The sequence below is a fragment of the Trichomonas vaginalis genome, chromosome II (genome assembly GCF_026262505.1).
Source record: "Trichomonas vaginalis G3 chromosome II, whole genome shotgun sequence".
Classification (NCBI taxonomy): domain Eukaryota; phylum Parabasalia; order Trichomonadida; family Trichomonadidae; genus Trichomonas; species Trichomonas vaginalis.
The window spans coordinates 14,458,517-14,478,732 of record NC_067204.1 but is presented as its reverse complement, the minus strand read 5'-3'; the positions used below and the strand labels follow the sequence as shown (position 1 = coordinate 14,478,732).

General features: G+C 30.4%; 6 protein-coding genes across 6 annotated transcripts, besides 2 other annotated features; 4 read left to right on the top strand and 2 right to left on the bottom strand.

Annotated features, from left to right (window-relative positions):
- Positions 1–3,976: 3,976 nt before the first annotated feature.
- TVAGG3_0544280 (armadillo (ARM) repeat-containing protein family) lies at positions 3,977–8,270 on the bottom strand (the record flags this gene model as incomplete). The annotated part of the gene is made up of 1 exon (XM_001580392.2): positions 4,047–8,270. One exon carries the CDS (start codon positions 8,268–8,270, stop codon positions 4,047–4,049), a length of 4,224 nt encoding a protein of 1,407 aa, XP_001580442.1.
- A 338-nt stretch (positions 8,271–8,608) lies between these two features.
- Positions 8,609–8,734: a mobile genetic element.
- Positions 8,735–8,789: 55 nt separating this feature from the next.
- Positions 8,790–9,830: a mobile genetic element.
- Positions 9,831–9,967: 137 nt separating this feature from the next.
- Positions 9,968–11,797, bottom strand: TVAGG3_0544250 (ankyrin repeat and SOCS box-containing protein 4 family; the record flags this gene model as incomplete). The annotated part of the gene is made up of 1 exon (XM_001580393.1): positions 9,968–11,797. The coding sequence occupies one exon, from the start codon at positions 11,795–11,797 to the stop codon at positions 9,968–9,970; it is 1,830 nt and encodes a 609-aa protein (XP_001580443.1).
- Positions 11,798–12,088: 291 nt separating this feature from the next.
- On the top strand, positions 12,089–12,295 carry TVAGG3_0544240 (uncharacterized protein; the record flags this gene model as incomplete). Its single annotated transcript, XM_001580394.1, has 1 exon — positions 12,089–12,295. One exon carries the CDS (start codon positions 12,089–12,091, stop codon positions 12,293–12,295), a length of 207 nt encoding a protein of 68 aa, XP_001580444.1.
- Positions 12,296–13,536: 1,241 nt separating this feature from the next.
- TVAGG3_0544230 (protein ubiquitination) lies at positions 13,537–14,436 on the top strand (the record flags this gene model as incomplete). Its single annotated transcript, XM_001580395.1, has 1 exon — positions 13,537–14,436. The coding sequence occupies one exon, from the start codon at positions 13,537–13,539 to the stop codon at positions 14,434–14,436; it is 900 nt and encodes a 299-aa protein (XP_001580445.1).
- A 306-nt stretch (positions 14,437–14,742) lies between these two features.
- On the top strand, positions 14,743–16,552 carry TVAGG3_0544220 (duf1771-domain-containing protein family; the record flags this gene model as incomplete). Its single annotated transcript, XM_001580396.2, has 1 exon — positions 14,750–16,510. One exon carries the CDS (start codon positions 14,750–14,752, stop codon positions 16,508–16,510), a length of 1,761 nt encoding a protein of 586 aa, XP_001580446.2.
- A 405-nt stretch (positions 16,553–16,957) lies between these two features.
- Positions 16,958–18,154, top strand: TVAGG3_0544210 (proteasome regulatory particle assembly; the record flags this gene model as incomplete). The annotated part of the gene is made up of 1 exon (XM_001580397.1): positions 16,958–18,154. One exon carries the CDS (start codon positions 16,958–16,960, stop codon positions 18,152–18,154), a length of 1,197 nt encoding a protein of 398 aa, XP_001580447.1.
- Positions 18,155–20,216: the final 2,062 nt, after the last annotated feature.

The following is a 20,216-nucleotide window of genomic DNA, read 5'->3' as shown; positions in this document are numbered from 1 at the left end:
TCGTTTTCATTTCATATTTACCACTTTTTTAAGATATTCTCTTTCTTTTTATATTTATCATTGCTTTTTTGGATTGTATTTCTTCTCATATTTATCATTGTCTTCTCACATTATTTTTCTTCTCATATCTATCATTGATTTATAAAACTCTATCTATTTTAATATTGACCATTGTATTATGAAGTTCTTTCAATTTAAACGAATGTCCTCTTAGTATTGCAATCAAAGCAAACTCAATAGAGATTGTTACATTCTTAGTTGAACATGGTGCAGATGTTAACTTGAAACTTATTCTCTTCCTTTTCATATTTATAATTATTTTATCGAATTACTTTTCTTTTGATATTGTTCATCGTTTTATATTATTCTCTTTCTTTTCATATTTATCACTGTTTCATGATATTTCCTTTCTTTTCATTTTTACAATTGTTTAATGGCGCTCTCTTTCATTTCATATTTGTCATAGGTTCATGATATTTCCTTTCTTTTCATTTTTACAATTGTTTAATGGCGCTCTCTTTCATTTCATATTTGTCATAGGTTCATGATATTTCCTTTCTTTCCATTTTTACAATTGTTTAATGGCATTCTCTTTCTATTCATATTTGTCAATGGCTCATTGGATTGTATTTCTTTTCATATTTATCATTATCTTCTCACATTATTTTTCTTCTCATATCAATCTATTGATTTATAAAGCTCTTTCTATTTTAATATCAACCAAGTTTTTCTGAAATTCTTTCAAATTAAATAAATGTCCTCTTAGTGTTGCAATCAAGGCAAAATCAATAGAGATTGTCACATTCTTAGTTGAGCATGGTGCAGATGTTAACATGAAACTCATTCTTTTTATTTTCACATCTATCATTGTTTTATCGAATAATTTTTCATTTCATATTTATCACTTTTATATGAAGTTATCTTCATTTTCAAATTTATCATTGTTTAATTACATTACATTTCTTTTCATATTTATCATTTTTTAATGACATTCGCTTTCTTTTCATATCTATTGCTATTTTATGACGTTTTCCCTCTTTTCATATCTATTGTTATTTTATGATGTTTTCTCTCTTTTCATATTTATCATAATTTTATAATGTTCTATCTCTTTTAATATTTATCATTGTTTTATGGTATTCTCTTTATTTTTGTATTTATCATTGTTTTATTGGATTGCATTTCTTTTGATATTTATCACTTTTTAATGACATTCTCTTTCTTTTCATATTTATCATTGTTCTTTGAAATTCTCTTCCTTTCCATATTTATCATTGATTAGTGAAATTCTCTCTCTTTCCATATTTGTCAATGCTTTATGAAGTTCTCTTTCTTTCCATATTTATCATTGTTTTATCAAATTCTATTTCATTTCTTCTTAATCATTTTTTTATTGTATTCTATTTCTTTTCATTTAAATCATTGTTTTATGAAGTTCTCTCTCTTTTCATGTTCATAATTGTTTTATGCTATTCTCTCTCTTTTCATATTTATTATTGTTTTATGAAGTTCTCTTTCTTAATATATTTATTGTTCTTTTATTGGATTGTATTTCATTTGATATTTATCATTATTTATTGTAATTATCTTTTGTCCGATATTTATCATTGTTTAATCAAATTCTCTCTCTATTCGTATCTATCATTGTTATTATGAAGTTCTTTCAATTTAAACGAATGTCCTCTTAGTATTGCAATCAAAGCAAACTCAATAGAGATTGTTACATTCTTAGTTGAACATGGTGCAGATGTTAACTTGAAACTTATTCTCTTCCTTTTCATATTTATAATTATTTTATCGAATTACTTTTCTTTTAATGCTTATCATTTAATTATCGAATTGTTTTTCTTTTCACATTGATCATTGTGTTATACGATTCCATTTTGTTCCATATTCATCAATGTTTTGTGAAATTTCATTTATTTATATATTGATTATTACATTATGACGTTATCCTTCTTTTTATATCTATCTTTGTTTAAAGACATTCTTTTTCTTTACATATTTATCATTGTTTTAAGGCACTCTCTTTCTTCCCATGTATATAATTGTTTTATCACATTCTATTTCTTTTCATCTTGATCACTTTTTTATTGCATTCTCTTTCTATTCAAATTTGTCATTATTTTATCTCATTATTTTTCTTTTCATATTTATCATTGCTTTATTTCGTTATTTTTCTTTTCATATCTAGCAATGATTCATACAATTCTTTCTCTTTTAATATCTATCATTATTCTATTACATTATTTTTCTTTTCATATCTATCATTGATTTATGAAATTCTCTCTCTATTCATATTTATCCTTGTTTTTATAACGTTCTCTTAATTTAAACGAAAATCCTCTTAGTATTGCAATGGCAGCAAAAACAGCAGAGATTATAGAATTCTTAGTTGAACATGGTGCTACTTGAATCTGATATACTAAAATCTTCATCTTATTTATGACTAAACATTCCATATTAACATTCTCAAAATTAATGTGTTGTGTCAAATGTATCAGATAACTTATATATTGCATAAGGGTTTCGTTTTGCGAAAAAAACGTACAATACGCAATTTCGCTAAAAAAACATTTAGCTAGCAATTTCGACATTTGACTCCACTCAAGACGTCACTTTTTTAATTTTGCGGTATCATATTTTTGGAAAATCTTTATGAATATTATATAAAAAGTCTCTTTAATATCTATATTTCATATTTTTATCGATTTTTAAAGTTTTGCGAAAAGTATTCAATTATTTTTGCTATTTGGTCGGGTAAATGTCAGATTTGCGACATTTTCTGATATGATATTCAGATTCTACGTTGATAATAATGCTTATAGAACCCTCTTGCTATTGTGTCAAAATTGCGAAACCGATAGCAAAAATATCTCGCAATATCAAAATTGAGATATTGAGTGAATTATGCATTATAGAGATTAAAAATCTGATTTGTGAAAACATCTCATCAGTTTCTAGCTAATTCAAAAATCTTTACTATCTTATTCGATTAAAATGAAAAGGGAATAGTTTCATTATGCTTTAAATGACAGCCTTATAATATAATCATAGTTTTCGCTCAATATGCAGCATTTTTTTTTCGAAATCTATGGTCAATATCCTAAATACTGATTGCTTTGCATTCATATCTCTTACATTTTCTATACCCACATCACTATTCATTGCTATTCCTATCTTTTTCATTTTTGTTTGTTTCTCATAATTTCTCAAAAAACATGATAACTTGATATTTGTAAATATCATACTTTATAACGTAAATAAGAACTTGACCTATTAAGAAAAGCAGTAATGAAAAGAAAATCTGAAATTCATAAAAATTACAAGTTTCTGATGACAATTAGCTTAATTAAACCAGGTACAAGATTATATAATTGTATTTTCTATCCAATTATCCATATAATATCTTATCCAGAAAAAAAAACTTGATCAATACCAAATGATTTTTTAACTAGTAAATAAAGTATTTTCTTTACACACACATTGTATATCATAGTTTTTTTTTGGTTTCGCAAAACATCCAAAAACAAATATGCTATAAAAGTGACAATTTTAGCAAAACGAAACCCTTATATTGCATAATAAAGTTAATTCAATCATCATACTAGTATATGTATAAGACATATATCTATTCATATATTTCGAAAATAATCAACCAATCTTATGATAAACCCTAACAATTATGAGTTAATGGGAGGGAATGACTATGTGGCGAAATAACAAAAATGTATATAACCCATTAATTATCTCAATAATATATAAGATTATGTCATCATGGTATGAGTTACACATTCGAATTTCAGGATTACATTACTCTCTCTCTCTAGAGTCAATGATATTGAAACTAAAAAAAATCTTTATTTTCATAACGAAATGAGCTAATTGAAGAATGGAGAATGAAACGAGATTAAGTGCATCGTATGCTATCATTGGAAGACTATTTCAAGAGTTGTGTACATATATATAAAAGAGATTTAAAACAGACAAATTATATTTTATACAAAAAATTAATATAAATTACAAAAAGATAATAAAAAAATTAATTAGTTAGATAACAATCTAATAATAGCATTAACTTCAGAATCATTATCGCCAGCTAAAGCGCTTGGCAGTGTTTCTATTACAGCTTCTATTGCAAAAGCGTTTTCATCAGTAATTGACTGACAAAGTGAAGTAACAGCTGAAGAAGCGATGTCTGCATGGTCATTCGCTCTTATGAACCTCGTGAGACCTTCAAGGACTTCTTTTCTATACGAAGACATTTCCTCACACTTCATAATGTTCACGGCTGTTTCAAATGAAGTCTTTCCTTCTTTGACTTTCAATGAATTTGCCGCTATTTTGATAAAGTCATCGGATTCAGGGGATTTAAGTACTGCGGACCTTGCCAATAAAGGTGCAATTGCTTCTGCGTTCGGAGAAGAAATTTTGAAAATCTTGATACTTATTGGCATTGTGTGAGTGATACTTTCTCTTTCTTTCTTAGCCAATGAGACCCAGAAATCATCTTTCTTCGTTGTATTCTCTAGATACGACATGATGACGTCAAATGCCGATTCATCTGATAAATAATTTACCAAAAAATCCGAAATCGACTGTGAAATCGATTCATATGCATTAGGAGACCTATTCTTGAATATATTTTGCAACAAAGTGAAATGTTGTTTGGTAATTTTATTGGCACTTTTTGTCAAAATTTCCAAACTTTGTTTCAAAAATTCAGAACAAGTTTTATCATCAGAATTTGCGAAAGTTAGACAAAGAGCGGCATCCATAGATATCTTTTCATTAGCTATTGTTTGGAGAGAAGAAGGATGATCCTTAGGAATTTGCAAAACAAATTTTTCATAATCTTCTCCACTCAAAATTTGAAAAGATTTCGGACGTTTCAAACATGAAATGACCAATCTCGAGAAAACATCATCAGGAATATCATGTTTTGAAGAATTCAATATTCCTAATGACCTGTTACAGAAACTCAATGTCTCTGTTGATGGTGATTCGCAACTCAATGTCCGAGAAATCTCTTCAGTTAACTTAGTAATTCCATCGTCAATTTCGGAGATTTCTTTGAAAATATTTTCAATAAATTGGTCTGACAAAGATGATGAATTTTCCATGAATGAAGTGAGAACAGACACTAATCGGGATTTGAACAACATACTAAGTATCCGCATAAACACTTCAGTGATCTTTTCGTCTTTTCCGGCTGCTGCTTTGCATAATCCACCAACAATTTGATTATCAAACCGAAATTCTTCACGTCCTCGAAGTTTAAGCAGTTGTTCTACTGATACAGCAAGTCCTAAGTAATGGCACGTTAATACTTTAGTGTTTCCTAACAGATCTATTAGAGAATTAACGATATCAAAGACTTGCGCTGTCAAAAATGACTTGGAAACCAAAGAACAAACAGCAATCATCAACTCATCGCCTTCTAAACCAGTCGTATCCCCACATGCCGGTCGAATTGACTTAGGAAGACCGAGAATTTGGTTTCTGGCGGCGCTGGAAAGAGAAATGAGGCTGGAAACAACTTCTGAAGCACTTTTTCCAGCTTCTTCTGATAAAACTAAAGGTAATGTGTAAGATATTAAGGTACATATGGTCGTAATCGCTGTATTAAGTGTTTCTGATGATTCTGCGAGTGATACCTTCTCCCACTTCGAACATACTGATGATAAAAGCATCGAAATTTGTTTCCATTCTGAATGCATCAGTAATGCAGGGAATAAAGGCTTAATAGCGATAGTAAATAGAGATAGTGTTGGTTGGCAATCAACGCATGTGCATAAAAATGAGTTTGTGGCCTTTAAAATCGGATTAAATTTATCTACATCGATAACTTGAAGCAAAACAGCTGTAAGTTCGATTACTTTGAGGTGTTTGTCTGATATTCTGATAGGCCTGATGGGCATCATGGCTGCCAATGCGCTGAGAATATTAATAATGATTTCTACCTCGTTGTTGACAGTATTATTGGACAGCATCGAGTCTCCTACATCCAGGTAGTATGTACAAACATACTGCACTAAGAAATCTTTGAAAGCAAATAAGTTTTCTGTATTTTCCTGTTGATACAAAAATAATCGTTGTCCCAATTTTCTGATGGCGAACAAAGCTGCGGAATTTACGGCCTGAGAGGGTTGCGGGACACTCAAGTACTTATTTAGGAAGTTTGTGGTGAAACTGAGGAAATCGTTGTTAAAAGATTCGCTTTCTATGAAAGTTGAACAAGATCCAAGAGTTTTCAAAACAACAATCACCATTTTATCGTCAAGAACTGATGATCTAAAGAAAGCAAACCTTCTTTTACTATAAGCATCGTTAATCATCGTGTTAATGAAGTTCATTGCAACAGATGGATGCGCATACGACACAAGAGCTATCATTTTGCCACAGATTTCAGGATAGTCTGGTGCAAAATGCAATGTCTTCTTAAGACAGCTCTCTGCAACTACTTTCGGAACCATTTGTAACGTAATTGCGAGATATAACATAGATTCGTCAGGTCTGAGCATAAGGAACGTCTGTGCAAGTGCATTAATGGTCGTTTTATCGAGTGATTGTAACGCAGTACCGTAAGCAGCAAGAGAATCTAATTGAAATCTTCTTTTATTCATAACTGCTGCGAAATTCTGAGTATTTTTGGGAGAGGGGAACTTAGCTACAAGCGCCTGTGAGAATGAAGGCGAAATGGCGCTCGCCGTGAGTGGTAATAAGTCAAATAAAGCTACATTCTTTTCCAAAGCGGTCAAAACGGAACAGAACAAGATCGTGTTACTTGTAGGTGTTGCCTCAGGTGCCTGCTCTTGTTCTGAACCGTATGCTGTGTCCGCTCTTGGAATTAAGTCGAAATTTGAGTCACTTTCTGGAATATCGCATCTTTCTGACACGTAAAGTTGCGGTGACTCTGGCAAATGTGCCTTTAGGACAAGTGTAATTGTTTTCAAGTAAATTTGAGGAGAAGAATCTGGTTTAAACATTGAAGCCAAGTCATCGAATAGGAAATCAAATGACAAATCTTTAGATACTAAGTATTGTGATGCAACTTCAGAATCATGGTCCAAAGCTAAAATTATTGTTTTTAATGCCTTTTTTGATTGGAATTTCTGGACAAAATAGTAACAGATATGGACTAATAGACTCAATACATCTGATTTCTTGTTAGTTGAAACGATTCCTGTAAAGATATCCAAATAATTTTCTTGAACAAAGCCTTCTGGAGCGAATTTGACTATGTAAGCCATCATAAGAAGAACATTGAGTTGATGGTTTACCGCTTTGGAGGCGAAAAATGACTCAAATGGATTAAAATTGAATTTTTGTATGAGAAGCATGAAAGAATCAGCAATTTCTTTGCGGATAACAGTCATTATGTCTTTGATCTCTTCTTCTGGCTTGATATCTGTGCTTTTTACTGTGATGAGACAAAGATTTAAAATTTCTTCGAAATAAGGTTTGAAAATTGTAGGAGCATCTGGAAATTCGTAGGCTTGTTCTATTAATTTTGATAATTTTATCGTTCCTGATGGATCTTTTCGTAGTTTTTTCGGTAAATAGCTTAATAAAGTTGTAATTTCTTTGACATTTGTAGCATCTAGTCTTCTAATGAGAGCTTCTATCATTGGTGATGAAAGGTGTGGAATTATAGCATCGTCAGATATAGATTTAAACGATGAAATAATATTTTTGATGCTAGGGCCTTCTGTCATCGATGAAAAGTATTCAATAACATAATACGATGCATAAGAAACAAGGTTGTTGCCAAGTTTATTTGAAATCAACGACATATAAGGAGAAGGATCGATATCTTTCGAATGCGATATAAAAATAAGAATCAAAGCAGTAACATTTGGATTTGATTGTGTTTCTGGTAGATTTGTCATAGTAATTTTCGGATAAATGCATAAAATTTTCGAAACTGTGAGTAAAAATAAGAAAGTTGATGTTTCTGACTTTGTGTATGAGGATGGGAAGTGTGTTTCAACGCATTGCAATAAGGATTTGACAATATTTACCTTAAATTCTTCTGAAAACGTATTATTTGGATCGTTTAAACTTAAATAAACTATTTCTAATATGCATGTTATAAATTTAGTTGATGTAATCGACTTGATTTCTTCAAAAGTCTGTTCGATAGCGTCCGGATAAGCTAATAACGACTGAAAAAATCGAGAAATTGGTTCGGGGAGTTCATCATGAGTTGCAGAATGAATCAGTTTTTTGACTGTAGTTCTCCTCAAAACTGATTTATTGTTCTCCATATAAGAAATTTGTGAAAATTTTTATCGGCGTGAAGCGTCAAACAAAACCAGAGAATTTCGGTATAAGTCTCGTCATATTGTTTAATAGCTTTAAATCCAAAAGTATTCTTGATACTCTTCTAAATATGATAAGTCTCTTAAGTTAAAGTGTTTAAATCTATGAAATCATCGATTGCAAATGCGAAGTTTAATGAGATTTTGTAGTTTTACATCAAATTAAATCAAAAAAACATTAATGTAATTCAGAAAAGGGTAAATATATAGTTTATGCATATATTAACCTTTGATATAGCTGATTTAGGTACCTAAGGCGTTATAGACTAATTCCATGAATATACTTAAGGCTGCACTTACGCCCATCTGACTTTAATTCAAATTTTTGACAACTGGCGTGAAGCATCATTGAAAATTAGCCTTAAACATCTGAATTGAAGTCCATGTCATAGAGGCGTAAGTGCACCCTTCAATTGCTGAAAAAAAAGTTTCCAGGTATTCAAATTTCAGAACTTTAATCGTTAAGGGTGCACCCGTATGTACGTTTATTTGAGAGGAGGAGGATTACCATCTCAATTTTGAGGGATTCGTTAGTTTATTTTCTCGATGAATATGCAATAAAATTTGATTTTTACCTTATCAATATACTTCATATAATATACACATGTTCATGTAAAAACTTTTTTCCAAAATCCTCAGGAATTAAGGGATTTTTGAATTTTAAGAATTTTTTTCGAATTTTTTCGAAAAAAAAATATTTTCAGAACAGCCTTAACGGCTAAGATTTAGGAACAATGTTAAGTATCAAAAAGAAAGGAGGTCTGATATAGACAACATATATCGTTGAAGGTTGAAAAAATCTCTAATATTTGAGCCCAAAATTTCAAATTTTAATTTTTTGAAAAAAGAGGCCACCCGTATGTACGTTTATTTGAGAGGAGGAGGATTATATTTTTGAAAGGGTGAAACATTATGAATATGTTAATTATATAATAATATGTATTATTATAAAAAAGAAAAAATAAAGCACGTTAAAATTTTTCTTTCTTGATTTTTTACAAAATCTACTTAGAATTATGCAAAATATGACTAAATAATTATAAATTTCAAGTTAAATTTTAATTTTGATAAATAATTTAAATTTCAAAATATCAAGTTCAGTTCGACTATGTATGTAGTAATTCCTCAATAAAGTGCCAAAACCCTATTAAAATATATGAACATTTTCAACATTTTAATGTTTTTATTTAAAAATTTGTTGGAATATGAGCTTCAAACAATTATTATGTAAATAAAAATAATTCAATATATGTATTTATTCGTATTACAACCGTAGTAAGTCGATTCTTCCTTTCTTCTACTGAGTTTTGAATTTGATTTCGAATTGTAAAGAGATTCAAAGGGAAAATACTAGCGGATAAAAACTACCTCCATGAAAGGGTCATAATGGACTCAAGTTGTATTTTTTGATATTTTTTGCTTTTCGAGCCTAAATAGGTAGCCAAGATAATGCCTAAAAATAAGGTTCTAAATTCTGAAGTTTACATGATCCTCTCGTGTGCACCCTTAATGAAAATATATGATTTTATTAGGGCTGCACAATTGCTCGCCGATAGAAGATTAATATTATTTTTCTGCACCATATGATTCAAGAAGTTTAACTGTATCATTCCAATTATTTATTCTTGCAATATTAAGAGGTGTCAATTCGTAATTATTTTTTCATTGATATTTGCACCATGTGAAATAAGAAGTTCGGCTGTATCTTTACTATTATTTTCTGCTGCAATGTAAAGAGCAGTATTTCCATCATTATCTTTTTCATTGATATTTGCACCAAGTGAAATAAGAAGTTCGGCTATCTCTTTACTATTACTCCATGCTGTAGAATGAAGAGCGATTTTTCCGAGTATATTTTTTTCATTGATATTTGCACCATGTGAAATAAGAAGTTCGGCTATCGCTTTACAATTAATATATGCTGCAACAAAAAGAGCTGTGTTTCCATTTTTATCTTTTTCATTGATATTTGCACCAAGTGAAATAAGAAGTTCGGCTATCTCTTTACTATTACTCCATGCTGTAGAATGAAGAGCGATTTTTCCGAGTATATTTTTTTCATTGATATTTGCACCATGTGAAATAAGAAGTTCGGCTATCGCTTTACAATTAATATATGCTGCAACAAAAAGAGCTGTGTTTCCATTTTTATCTTTTTCATTGATATTTGCACCAAGTGAAATAAGAAGTTCGGCTATCTCTTTACTATTACTCCATGCTGTAGAATGAAGAGCGATTTTTCCGAGTATATTTTTTTCATTGATATTTGCACCATGTGAAATAAGAAGTTCGGCTATCGCTTTACAATTAATATATGCTGCAACAAAAAGAGCTGTGTTTCCATTTTTATCTTTTTCATTGATATTTGCACCATGTGAAATAAGAAGTTCGGCTGTTTCTTTACTATTTTGAGCTGCTGCAATATGAAGAGCGGTTTCACCGTTATTCATTTTTTCATTGATATTTGCACCATGTGAAATAAGAAGTTCGGATGTTTCTTTACTATTTTGATATGCCGAATAATGAAGAGCGGTTTGTCCATTTTCATTTTTTTCATTGATATTCGCACCATGTGATAAGAAATATTCGCAAAGAGATGGAATATTTAACATTGGAGATATAATAAAGCATTTGTTAATATCATTAGTTTTATCGAAATAAACTAAAAATGATTCAAGATTAATATATTCTGCACAATCATATAAATCAATCTCTATATTGTACTCATTCATCAAGAATGTAACAAAATCAATGTTATGTGAAATAATTGCATATATCATGCATCCTTCATCTGGTGTATGATATTTCAAACATTCACTCAAGATCTCCTGATTTCCGCCTAAGAATGAAAATTCCAGACATGTTTGAGTTATTTCTGAATTAAATTTAGACCTTAATAACTTGAAACAATCAACTGCTCCGTGGTAACAACATAATTCAAGCAATGAATATTCTTCTTTAGAATATGGATATAATCCGCTTTCAAGTGTTTGATATTCATCAAATCCATCTCTTTCCGTGAAGTATATGAATCTTTCAAGGTCATTATACATAATTGCTCTGTAAATTGTATCTCCTGTTTGAAAATCAAGATTTTCTGAGTTAATTTGTTCAAAATCGGCAGATTTGTCTAATTTAATTCCATATTCTTTGTAAAACAGGAAGATTGAAATAGGTTGAGTATTGTTGACCTCTTCCACATGATATTCATCAGATATGAGTTTGACAAGAGATAAATATGACTTTTTATAGCGATTATTATACGGAATGATATATAATATGTCTTCCATAATCTTTTTGGGTGGGTATTTCTTTGAATCAATCAATTCTGTTTTGATCAGTTTGTAAATGTCTTTTAAATCTTCTTCATTTTCTGTTTTCAGCTGATATAATGCATTGTATATGTCAATATCGTATTTAAAGATACTTCGCAGTTCGCTGTATTTATTTGGGTTAACGTCTTGTTCGGACATTCAAAATTTTTTAAAAGGACAGATTTGCATTTTAACATATAAATATCTTTTAAACTCATTAGAAGAAACAAATATTGTATTAGACATGTGGAAATCAATGATCACAAAGATTTCGGAAATATTTCGACTCTACGGATTTGGTAGCATTTATATGTACAGAAAATATCTATCACCAACTGAGAGATTCGAAAACGTCCCAATCATTAATTATAGAATACTATTTCGTCAAGAATACAAATTATAGTAATCTTACAATATGCATAAATATATAAAAAAATTTTATCGAGACTAATGTCAAGACCAATGCCAAGACCAATCACTAGGCCAGGAAAGCCAATAATTAGGCCACCATCTGTTAAACCAGTCCCACCAGTTTTGTCGCCGCAAATTAAACCAGACAAGTTTCCAATAACGGTTCCAAAAAAGGAACCAATAAGACTTGTGAAGCCATCAGATCCATCAGTTCCAATTGGTATTCCAGCACCTAGGAAGCCATGAAAAGGCTAAGATTCCTTATGAATCCAATATGATCCACTTAGGAAGGCATATACTGCTAGTGGATCTTATACATCACCAACTGGCAAAGAAATATCGATGGGAGTTATGAAAGGACCAGGTTGTTCCCAAATCACAACAGGTTTTTTCTGATAGAAAACATGGCATCTCTTTAGAATATGATCCACAGAGAAAAGGTGTAACTGCTGGTGGAGAGATAACATTAAAAGGAGGACAGAAAATCGGAGCTCAAGTTTCGAGAGATCCTTTTACAGGAACTTTTGAAACTGATAAAACTAAAATTTCAGGAACCTATGATCAAAGGACCCATAAAACAATAATAGGTGCTAGTCATAAGATTGATCCTGTAACAATCGAGCGTGAAAATGACCTGATGGATGGTCCGGAATGACACTTTTAATAAGTCGTTTATGGAAAAATTTCAATGACATTTCTCACCCATTGTCAGAAATTTAATGGGTATAATGCACCATTAACCATAAACTCATAAAATATTAATAAAAAATCCATCAATCCCATTTTGTTTACTTTTGAAAATGCATTCAATTTTTTTTTCCATTAATCATTTTTAGATGTCTCTTGAGTACCTGAAGCTCTATGACGAACAAGTAGCTGTATATGAGAAGATATTTCATATACGATCAAATGAATCCATTGATGAAATTCTTAATTTAATTTCAACAGTATTAGTGGATAAATATAAAATTTCTTATTCTAAAATTATTACAAGCATATCAACAGCATCCAAATATAATTGGCGTTCACGAATAATTTATCTTAATATTCTCAACCAAATTTGCAAAAAAAATTCCATAACCGTGAATGATTTCAAGAGATTTGGTGCTGCGGCTATTCCACCATTCGCAGTCATAACTGAAGATAATGAAATCTGCGTATTTGACCAACATGTTGGGTTTTATTTTGTATTTTCGGAAGATAATCTTGAATTCATTATTTTAAATGATCAAATCGATAAATTTAAGGATTATGCCAATAATCATTCATTGAAATCTTGTACAAAAGCTACATTCAATATATATCATGGGAAATGTTCGCTTATTGAATTTAGCGCTTATTCAGGATCAGTGAACATTTTTTATTTTCTTCATTCGAGTTGCAATTTTGCAATAACAGAAAAATGTCTTCAACTATCATTAATCGGCGGAAATACAGATATTATCAATGAATGCTTAAAACTACATCCAATTGATGATATTTGCATTATGAATGCGATTTCATCTCATAATAATAGTTTCCTTGAATATGTGAATTATGATGTTAATTTCATTAATTTTGATTGTCAAAAGTTCACAGATGCTCAGAACTTAAAAGCATTATTTATCTTTTTCGAGAAAGATAAAAACTCTATAATTCCATGGTGTGCAGCGTTTCCACAATCCATTGATTTGCTCAAAAATGAGAATCTTGATTTTGGAAGAGTCGATAGACGTAAGAGAAACCTACTACATTTTGCTGCTTTATATGATAACATAGAGATATGTAAACTTTTATTAGGTTCACCAGAAGTTTACAAAATAAATATCAATGCAAAAGATTCAGGAAGCAAAACTCCAATTGAGTACGCAGCTGAAAAAAATTATAAAGTGTTAACTGAGTTTCTAATTTCACATGGAGCTGAGATTAATGAATATCAAATACCATTGAGAAACAACTGTACAGATACTGCAGAAATTTTCCTTTCTCATGGTGTTGATGTTAATGCTAAAATTTATGCTACACCAATACTTATTGCTGCAATTAGGAATCATTCTAAAGATGTTGCAAAGCTTATTGTAGAACACGGCGCCAATGTCAATGAAAGAGATATTGGGGATGGTACTGCTCTTCAGTTTGCAGTTTGTAATAATTACAAAGACTTAGCTGAATCTATTATACTTAAAGGAGCTGATTTATTTGCAGAAGATCGAAAAGGAAGATCTGCCATCTATTATGCACGCACGCAAGAAATGAAGGATCTTCTTGTCAAATATGGAGGGGAAAAAATGAGAGCAAAACTTCATGAAGTCGAGGAAAAACAAAAATTTTCTATTGACATTGGGTCGGAATTTGACGATGAATTCGACAATTTAATATATACAGAATTTGATGAAATGCTTATATAATTTTTTTTAAAAATATATACAGCCATTCATATATGATCCTAATTTACATTGTGGATTCATAATCCAAAAAGACTTCATAACATCCTTAATATAGTTGCATTTGAACTCCTACCAAAAATATATTCCAATTGGCAAAATAAACTTAAATTTATATGAATTATTCGATCATATCACAGATATTGAATTTACCATTGACATCTAGTTTATTTTCGATTCAACTTTCATTTCATTTCTTTTTGAACTGTCTGGAAAAATCCAAAGAAATTGTTGATGATCTAAAAAGTGACAAAAATTTTGTTTTCCAAAATTTTAGATGACAAAAACATGGCATGATTTAAAAGAGCTTGTTCCAGAAGCACCGGATGATGTTTGTAGAAGTGCTATTGCTTATGCTCCTTTTGATCAGGCGCTAGCGTTTCTCAGAGAATCATTTCAGAGCGCACCTCAACAAGAGGAACATAAAGACGACGAAAATGGATCTCTAATTCGAAAGATACAGGAAAACTTCCCAATGATCGATGAAGATATTGCTCAAGTCATTCTCGAAGAGGCAAATTTTAATATTGATGTTGCTCTTCAAGATTGCTCATTAATGGAAAGCGAATTTACAAAAATACTCGATACATACATACCTCAGGAGGTTATTGAGTTTATTGATCAAACTTCTGCAAATGATTCAAATCAAGAACTTCAAAACACACCGGATTATAAATTAGACCCAGATGTATTACGTAAAACACAGAAATGGGACCCTTTTAAACCATATATTCCTGAAAATGAAATCTCATCAACTCAATCTCAAAATCCACCATCCGATCAAAAGAATTCTAACTGGAACCCGTTCTTTGGTGCTATGCAGACTACTACTTCTCAACCAAAATTTGATAATCAAAATCCATTAGAAACTACGCTTCTTCAAGACGAAGAGATTAAAGTTACTCAAAATACAGAACCACAACTTGCTCATAATGATACTGATGGCTTCGAATTTGAAGATGAAAATCCACCAGATGCAAAACCAGCGTCAAATCCTTACGATTCATACGAAGACTTAATAGACTTCAATGCGAAAGTCAAACCACCGAAAGTACAACAACAAAAATCAGCAGATGAAATAAATAATTTAATTCAAGAGATCCAAACAATCTGTCCTCATAAAACCCCATTAGAAATACGTGAAGCTCTTAAAAAGACCAATTACTCTGCCCAAAGAGCTGCAAATCTTTTATTAGAAGATTCATCACAACAAACAGAGCTGAAACGGCCAAAACAACAAAACAGACCTAGTAAATTAGAGCGCAGATACAATGAAAGAGCCCACAACCTTCCAGAAGAATATAGATTAAACCGAAATGACGAAGGAAAGCGAAACCAAGGCATAAAACAGTTACTAGAGATATTCCCTGGCACCGATCCTGATTTTATTGCTACAATTCTTGATCAAAGCCATAATGACGTAAATGGAGCTGTTGTAACGCTTTCATCCATGAATTCCTTACCTAAAGTTGATGATGGAGACGTGATAAATAGACTCAGTACCTTGTTCTTTACTTCTTCTGAATATGAAATCACAGAAGCACTTAAATTAGCTCATAACGACCCAGATAAAGCAGCCGAATACCTACTTACAAGGAGATTTGATGCCCCGCCACCGGAAGACATAATTATTGGCGTAAGACCGGATGTTTCGCTTGCAAGAGCCAAAAAAGCACTTAAAGACAACAACAATGATATACAGAAGGCTATTAAGTCTCTAGGAACAATAGGAAAGATCAGGATAAGACGTGTACAGCCTTGGGAGGATCCTTTACGCGCAAGAAAATCTTTGACAATAGACCTTCACGGATTTAAGTCAGAAGAAGCCGTTGAATATGTTTCAAGAGCAATTAGAAACTCAAGGAACTCAGTTGGTTCTATTTATTTCGTAACTGGCCGTGGAATTCACTCAAAGGACAAGTTGTCAGTTTTGAGACCATTAGTTATGAGAATGTGCAGGAAAGCAGGTGCCGAAACATTCCTGCAGAAAGGAAATCCAGGTGTTGTTGTTTGTAGATTTGTTCCTCTTCCGAAATAAATAAATAAAAATGTTTTTCTTTATTACTTCAAGACTCTTTTTCTCCCCTCTGAGTAGATAAAGAGATTTCTTATTTTTATATTTTTTCAATCTTGATCAATAATCAAAAATAAACTTTCAATCTTAACAAATCAATAGAGTCTAAATGAAATGAATAGGAATTAGAATGTATGACAATCGATTAAATATTCATAGTTATCATCATTTATTCTTGATTGAAAAAAATTCTGCAAAAGGAGTTAAACGTTTTCATAATATGATTATGCATATTGTAAGATTACTATATACGCATATTACAGAGGTTTAGATCAGAAATTGGATCCGACATTATTTCCGAAATCTTTGTGATCATTGATTTCCACATGCCTAACGCAATATTTGTTTCTTCTAATGAGTTTAAAAGATATTTATCTTTTAAAATGCAAATCTGTCCTTTCAAAATTATTAATGTCCGAAAAAGACATTCATCCAAATAATTTCAACGAACTGCGAAGTATCTTTAAATACGATATTGACATATACAATGCATTATATCAGCTGAAAACAGAAAATGAAGAAGATTTAAAAGACATTTACAAACTGATCAAAACAGAATTGATTGATTCAAAGAAATACCCACCCAAAAAGATTATGGAAGACATATTATATATCATTCCGTATAATAATCGCTATAAAAAGTCATATTTATCTCTTGTCAAACTCATATCTGATGAATATCATGTGGAAGAGGTCAACAATACTCAACCTATTTCAATCTTCCTGTTTTACAAAGAATATGGAATTAAATTAGACAAATCTGCCGATTTTGAACAAATTAACTCAGAAAATCTTGATTTTCAAACAGGAGATACAATTTACAGAGCAATTATGTATAATGACCTTGAAAGATTCATATACTTCACGGAAAGAGATGGATTTGATGAATATCAAATGCTTGAAAGCAATTTAGATAAATATTCTAAAGAAGAATATTCATTACTTGAATTATGTTGTTACTACGGCGCAGTTGATTGTTTCAAGCTATTAATATCTAAATATAAGTCATTAGTAACTCACAACTGTCTAAAATATTCATTTTTAGGCGGAAATCCAGAAATCTTGAGTGAATGTTTGAAATATCAAACACCAGATGAAGGATGCATGATATATGCAATTATTTCACATAACATTGATTTTGTTACATTCTTGATGAATGAGCACAAATTAGAGATTAATTTATATGATTGTGCACATCATAATAATCTTGAAGCATTATTCGTTTATTTCGATAAAACTAATGATATTAACAAATGCTTTATTATATCTCCAATGTTAAATATTCCATCTCTTTGCGAATATTTCTTATCACATGGTGCGAATATCAATGAAAAAAATGAAAATGGACAAACCGCTCTTGATATTGCAGCAGAAACTAGTAGTAAAGAAATAGTTGAGCTTCTTATTTCACATGGTGCAAATATCAATGAAAAAAATGATTTTGGAGAAACTACTCTTCATACTGCAGTAAAAGATTCTAGAAAAGAAATAGCCGAGATCCTTATTTCACATGGTGCAAATATCAACGAAAAAAATTTTAGAGGAAGAACCGCTCTTCATGTTGCAGCACTTAATAAAAGTAAAGAAATAGCCGAACTTCTTATTTGACATGGCGCAAATATCAACGAAAGAAATAATGATGGAGGAACTGCTCTTCACACTGCAGCACAATATAATAGAAAAGAAACAGCTGAACTTCTTATTTCACATGGTGCAAATATCAATGAAAAAGATGAAAATGGAAAAACCGCTCTTCACATTGCAGAAAAATCGAATAGTAAAGAAACAGCCGAGATTCTTATTTCTCATGGTGCAAAAATATAATATTCTTATATAAGATACTATTCTTTCTTTTTCTGATATTATCAAAGATGAATTTCATTAGGAATAAAAAAAAAACAATTTTATTGAAAATGAGTTACCTTTGATCATTTATAGTCTAGTCAAATATAAATTTTCATTCTGATTGATAATTGCTATATAAAAATAACATAGATTATATTTCAAATGACATACTTAGAGTTTTTCTTATTTTAACATTGCAATGATATAGAATAGTATATAAATATATATGTAATAAGGTATACATAGGTTTATTTCTCTCATGTTTCGAAATGCAATGTGATATTGCACTAAATTTTTTTCGAAATCTACCATACTCATAGAAATGATGACACATATGTTTGTTTATTTATCTACAATGTAAAAACCTTCATTAGCTCTAAGCTTAACGTTTTTCCCGTCCCACGATTATTTTTCGGGGAAAACGTTTCTTCCGATAATTTTAATGAAAAAATGAAAATTAACGGGCAGTTATGAATAATGAAAAAAATAATCGTCTTTCGACGAAAAATGAAAATAATCGTCAAAATCACGACGATAGAGGGTGAGATTCCCAAATATTGGTTTTTACAAGGAATGAATATATCCTCAGATCAGAACTCATCTAGGATGAGGTATTTATTAAGTTTGTTCATAGATGTATGTGATAGATCTATTATTGTTTGGAATCTTACAAAACTCATTCTATAAGTTGTATCTCTATATCAGAAAATCCAATAATATAGTAAGATATCTATTTTTCAAATAAATTTCATTAAGAAGAAGTGTAAATAGAATGCGAGCATCATAATCTTAAACTACATATGAAAGATAAATATATTGTTATGAAAAAAAGGTTGAAAAATGAAATCAAAAATATAAATAAATTTTTATTCATAAAAAGTTAAGAAAGTATAAGGAGGATATTTCTTCCCCATGGTGATGACATATGTCATTGATGTAATTATGTTTTCGACTAAATTCATAATCAAAATTTGTGTATGTCACATTTTTTAAAGTAAGTGATTGTGGAAATGATTCTCCAGTATAAACTGAGTATTAAATTGCTTGAGATTTAGAATAATTTTAAATCAAATACTTCACATGCGAGTTATGCTTGTAGATCTGAGTTTTAAGCATTTTTGTATAACTAATTTCGTGAAAAATTCGATTTTCGAAAATATATTATTTAAATTATCGTAATGGTTGGATTTTAAGTGTAGCATTCGAATTTCATTAAGTTTGTAATTATGTGGCGGATGATTTATGAGTTTGTATGCTTAATTTAAAAAAAATCGTTTCTAAGTCAGAGATATGTATTACAATGGATTAACCAAGAGTGGGCATTGAATATATTTTGCATTGCATTAATATTTAATGCATATATCCCCGTCTTTGGAAATCAATGAATACGTTAGAAACCTGAAACGAGATATAATGGATAAATATGAATAAAATCAGTATTTATTGATGATGTAAAAGCAAAATTTATCAGTGATATTTGCTATTTTCATAAAAGTATAGAGAATATTGCATAATATTTTCTTTTTATCTAAAAATAAGAGAAACGGTGATCAATCGGCATAAAAAGAGAATTATATGTGTTATAAAATGAAAATGGCGATGATAATTTTCCAAAATTTTTTCAAAAAATAAAATAACAATTCAAAAATCAACAAAAAATTTTCCTGCGTTTCAAGCTCTATCGTCGTGATTTTGACAATTATTTTCATTTTTCGTCGAAAGACGATTATTTTTTCATTATTCGTAACCGCCCGAAAATTAACACTCTTTTATGAGTGACCTGTTGTTTTTATTGAAATATTGTTAAATTTATTTCCAGATCCTA